Source organism: Phoenix dactylifera, chromosome 2 (genome assembly GCF_051530095.1).
Source record: "Phoenix dactylifera cultivar Ajwa chromosome 2, Ajwa_hap1_PhDact_Kaust_v1.1, whole genome shotgun sequence".
NCBI lineage: Eukaryota > Viridiplantae > Streptophyta > Magnoliopsida > Arecales > Arecaceae > Phoenix > Phoenix dactylifera.
Genome location: NC_143191.1, coordinates 14,893,774 through 14,898,984, shown reverse-complemented (window position 1 = coordinate 14,898,984; position 5,211 = coordinate 14,893,774). Strand labels below are relative to the sequence as shown.

The 5,211-nt window shown below is 38.8% G+C and overlaps 1 protein-coding gene across 1 annotated transcript; it reads left to right on the top strand.

Moving 5' to 3' along the window:
• Nucleotides 1–1,194: 1,194 nt before the first annotated feature.
• On the top strand, nt 1,195–4,146 carry LOC149768210 (uncharacterized). The gene is made up of 6 exons (XM_089927752.1): nt 1,195–1,309; nt 1,568–1,744; nt 1,839–1,845; nt 2,052–2,140; nt 2,225–2,467; nt 3,636–4,146. The coding sequence occupies exons 1-6, from the start codon at nt 1,241–1,243 to the stop codon at nt 4,089–4,091; spliced, it is 1,041 nt and encodes a 346-aa protein (XP_089783878.1). The 5' UTR covers nt 1,195–1,240; the 3' UTR covers nt 4,092–4,146.
• The last annotated feature ends 1,065 nt before the right edge of the window (nt 4,147–5,211 follow it).

Genomic DNA, 5,211 nt, shown 5'->3' with positions numbered 1-5,211 from the left:
GGGGCGGCGGAGCCCAGCGGGGGGCGGGGGAACCCGCAGGGCCGCGGCGGAGGCGGAGGCCGTGGCCGCGTCCACTATTTCAAAGAAATAGGGGATGCGTCCACAGTTTTAAATTTGGAGATTTTAAGTGAAGTCGGCAAATTCGAAATAGTGGACGCGGCCGCGGCCTCGGCCTCCACAGCGCCTCTGCGGACTGCGGGTTCCCCCGTCCCCCGCCGGGCTTTGCCACCCCCCACCGGCCTCCGACGCCCCTCCACGACTCTCCGATGGCGGCCGAAAGTGGTCTCCCTCCCTCTCTTCCACGCGCTCTCTCTTTTTCTCTTCATCTTCTTCGTCTTCGGCACGGAACCGGTCTGTACCGATTTCCACGGCTCTGGCGTACCGGTAGCTGGCCGGACCGGCCGGTACGGGCCGGTTCGGCATACCATGGATACAACACTATACAAAGAATCTAATGTAATAATTATTTAAAAAGTAGAATATATATATTACAGTTGGGATACAAGAATAAATAAATATATAATTGTTATTATATATGAAAAGGCGTCCGTAATAAAGTATTATAATTTGTAATCCATGCTTCATACGATAACAACATTAACAAATCCCATCATTTAATCATAATTAAAATCCATAGACCACAATCTGTACTTTGTACAATAACGTCAACATCCCAAAAACTATAGTCATCCAATCAGACTGGAATGTCAATGTCTTAGAGCATATATCTTAGAGCTGATGATGATGTATCTGGTTCTTGAGACCACTGCTTAGAGCAGGTTTGGAAAACATCACGTCTCAAATTTTCAATCTGATTCAATTTGGAAGCGTAGATTGTGTTCTTAAAAATTAGTTGAATAAATTGGTTAAGTTTTGCATTTGTGTCTTGCTCTTAAGAATTGATTCTAAACATTTCATTGTTTTGTTGGAAAAATAATCTCAGCACAAGATACATAAGCCCTGAATCATGTAAAACATATATCTAACAGCATCATATACATCAATGAAACTTAATTTCTTTTTCTTCCAGGTAGGCTACATTTGGGTATTTAAAGTTGTTTACTTAGGAGCTAGACTCTCTTCTATGAAATTAAATATATTGATTCTGTTGATTCATTTAGCTATAAATTTTCGTCACGGGCAAATTCAATCTTTGTTATTGATCTTTTTACTGGTATACGGATGTACTCATTTTTATTTAATTTTTAGATCTTCCAGAAGTTTGCTAAATTATATAACAATGCTTTTGAGAAAATCAAGATCGAGTGCCGTTGAGAAAGGCTTGTCTCCTGAAGAACAGCAAGCAAAGGTAAACATACTCATTTTAACCAACTAAATGCTTCTATTTATGCCTCTTAAGTTTTATGCATGAAACCTTCATTCCGAATTTTGGTTATCACTTAAAGCATCTTATAGTTTTCACTTGAAAAGCATCTTAAGCTCCTTCCTTTTTCCGAGAAAGCATGTTAAGATCTTTATTGAATATTATGTATCACAGCATTGTTAAGGGGTTCCTGTTGTATCATGTTTATAATATATAGGTAATGTTGATGCTTTTTCCAAGCAGATAAATGAAGTTCGAAGGATTATTGGTCCATTGTCGGAAGCACTGCCAGACTTCTGTTCAGACGCTTCAATATCAAGGTACCTCCGGTCAAGAAACTGGAATGCAGAAAAGGCAAGTAAAATGCTGAAAGAGACTGTGAAATGGAGATTGAAATACAAGCCAGAAGCCATTCGCTGGGTATGGGTAGTTCTTTATATTCTTGAAGAACTGTAGTTTAACACAAGTTGGTCACTGACCAATTAAATTCTTTCTGAATTATAACTCCTCACAGATTGATAGTACTGAATTTCTCTCTAATAGAGCTCTAAGAAGAGGCTAGATTTATTAAAACATTAAATCAAAAAGACACAAAGATAAGTTGTTATTTATCAACTGCATAGAATTTTTAGAGTCCACTCATTCTTGATATTTTGGTAAAGCATACATGATCACAAGTTTGTTTGTAGCTTTCTGTTTCCTGATGTAATTTCTTTTTAACTACTAGGAAGATGTTGCGCAACTGGAAAGATTTACAGGGCTGATTACTCTGACAAATATGGAAGATCTGTTCTTGTTATGAGGCCTGGATTTCAGGTGGGACGGAAACATAAGAGAAAGTTGTGAATATTTAATATATTTCGTCATCATCTGACTGTTTTGCTATCTCACTGTAATTAGAATACCAACTCAGCAGAAGGGCAGATCAGATACTTGGTTTATTGTATGGAGAATGCCATTTTGAACTTGGCAGCAGATCAGGAGCAGATGGTTTGGCTCATTGACTTTCAAGGTTGGACAATGGCAAGTGTATCGGTAAAGGTGACTCGTGAAACAGCCCATGTATTACAAGACTTCTATCCTGAAAGGCTGGCCTATGGAATCCCCTATAATCCTCCAAGGATCTTTGAATCCTTCTGGAAGGTATGCAATTAATTTGTTGGTCCATTATATTACCCTTACTAAATTTATGGACTAGTGAAACTACACAAAACATCCAAAACAAACTGAGCACATAGAGATGAGTATACAAATCTAGAGCTAATTTTTGTTAGTTTATGTAACTGGAGTGGGAGCTATTGCTGCATCTGATGAGAGGAGTACTGCTTCCAAATTATTAGAACAAGAGAACTATCTGGAACAAAAATCTTATTTCAACAGTGAAGCTTACCTTACAAGAGTACTATCGCACAGCTTTACAGAGGACAGTCCTCGAAAAATTCTGCACCATTTATTCCAAACAGATGCTAAAACTCTTAAGTTTGAGTTGGCACCCCTTTCCTCATGAGGGAGCTTCCAGGTTCGTATTCAGGTGGTGGCATCCACACTATATTTCTGAAAACAAAAAGAAAAAGAAAAACTCATCCCGACAATCTGAAACTGCTATACAAAGATAAAAAATATCCTTGATTCTATGAAGAAGTTGTTTCTGTATTGCCAATTTGAAACTTCAGATTATTCTCTGAACCAGTTCAGTTCCTAAATGACTTTTGCAAAAGACTCTAGCCCAACTAGTGAGATGATCACACAGAGTCTTTCCAGTTCTGGATAGTGAAGCCTCGGTGCCAACAAACGGAAAGACATCAAGAGTCCTTTTAGGTTGTAAATTACTATAGTTTCAGTAGAACCACAGTATCGGACACCACATAATAACCCCTTAAAAATCATTTCAAGTGAATTTGATTTCATATCAAATACTGAAAATTTTTGGTTGGTTTATGACTGTCATATTTTAGAATTCCATACTAGTGGAGATTTCCATCACTTTGGAATTGTTAATTACTTCTATGATAATATCATGCATTAGATTTACCGAGCATACACCAAATTTAACCGAATATGTCTAAATCTATTATATTTATAGAAAGAGAGATTTTTGTATTAACTAGCTCTTAGTTGTTAGAAAATTCTACCTAGCTTACCATACCTGCTCTGATCTCTCCAGTAACTAGCTCCAATACCTGCTTTCTTAGTGCTTCCTTCTTTATTTACTTAACTTTTTTAAAGGAAATCTACTTCTGTGCACTTGCATTACGCGTGGTTCATGCACCTGCTTGCAGTTGTGGTCACTAAGTGCAAGCTCCTCTTGCAGATGGTAAAGCCTTTTCTGGAGCACAAGACATACAAGAAAGTAAAGTTTGTTTATTCTGACGATGTCGCCAGCCAAAAGATAATGACCGAACTCTTTGACATGGACAAACTTGAATCTGCCTTTGGTGGGCATAATCCAGTTGGATTTGACATCAACAGGTATGCTGAACGGATGAAAGAGGATGATAAAAAGATGGATGCTTTCCTAAATTCAAGGGGTTCCACTTTCTCCCAGCAACAACCACTTGTTTCACTTCTCCAACAGCCTGAATCCTCTGTATCTGAAGCACATTCAGAAGCCTCCTCTGAGGCCTCTTCATCGAGTGACAGTGAATTGCCCAAGCCTGAGGGCATCAAAAACTTGTCAGAAAATGAGAATAAAGGGCAATCTGGCTGCAAGAATGGTGTGGCTTCTGGATCAGAGATTCAGCATGATATGATTCGTAAGTCGGCTTAAGTAACATGATTGTTCCACCTTATACGTGGGTGAGCACATTTTATATTTCCATCTAATCTTCTACCACGCGTTCTTGTGGGGCTGCACGCTGGCTAGGGCAAGCTACTTCCTCAACCTGAGCCTGGCACATACACTGGTCCTTGCTTGTATGTGCCCATCAAGCCTTTACTTTTAAGAAATGCATGATGCTCAAGCCTCTCTTTTTCTTAGAGAGAGACAGAGAGAGAGAGAGAGAGAGCTTGTGGTGGAATGTGGATGTTGATAAACAGGCAATTTTAGGCTGCACAATGAGATAGACCTTCCCCAATACCTATAAAGCCCACTTTTGAGGATGGCAGGACTTAAACCCAGATACCTAGTGCAACCATCAAGAGATTTTACCAGCAAGTAACAAGCACCTTTGAGTCTTAACTAGCCCACACATACTTATAAATGTTAGATTAACAAGTGAGACTCATGCATTGATACAGATGACACATTGCGTTCAAGTAAAGTAGAACTATATGATGCATCTTGTCATATATTAACCACTCAGTGTTATATTAAAAATCTCGAACACAACATATATTGGTCAGTTTAGCCGTGAGGGTTGTTAAGCTTATACAAAACTACTGAGTAAAGTTGGGTGCATGTTTACTATGTATCCCTCATTTTAAATAAAAATGCTTAAGAGATGCAATTTGAGCCAGATTTGTTGAATCCAGTCCAATCTATTAGCAGTGTTGGGTTAGGTCAGTTGTAATTGACTTATTTGAGTTAGGCTCTGCTGAAAGACCTCGGTCCAAAATTCTAAATTGTAATGCAACTCAGCCTGAGCAAAGCACATATATTTTGCAGGGCTACCAAACAGATTACACTCAAACTTAATCCATATTTCAGCAACTTTGTTTCTGAATAACCCTAACTTAAACAGTCTGAATCAACCTGAGTCAACCTTTGGTTGTACTGCTTTTACATCCACCTTGGGTGCAGCACCATCTTTTAAATGAAGTAAACAGCACCAGTCCTTGGCTGCATTCCTTATTTTCTGCTGTTCTAGTTTAGGCTTCGTCCACGGGCATCTAAAGCATTGCTCTATATTTAAAGCAAGTCTAGATTTTTAATATTGAAAGCAAGTCAA

Coding starts and splice junctions, on each gene's coding strand:
- LOC149768210 (XM_089927752.1), top strand. CDS start 1,241: ATGCTTTTGAGAAAATCAAGATCGAGTGCCGTTGAGAAAGGCTTGTCT. Junction 2,141..2,224: donor TTATGAGGCCTGGATTTCAG/GTGGGACGGAAA, acceptor CACTGTAATTAG/AATACCAACTCAGCAGAAGG. Junction 2,468..3,635: donor TCTTTGAATCCTTCTGGAAG/GTATGCAATTAA, acceptor CTCCTCTTGCAG/ATGGTAAAGCCTTTTCTGGA.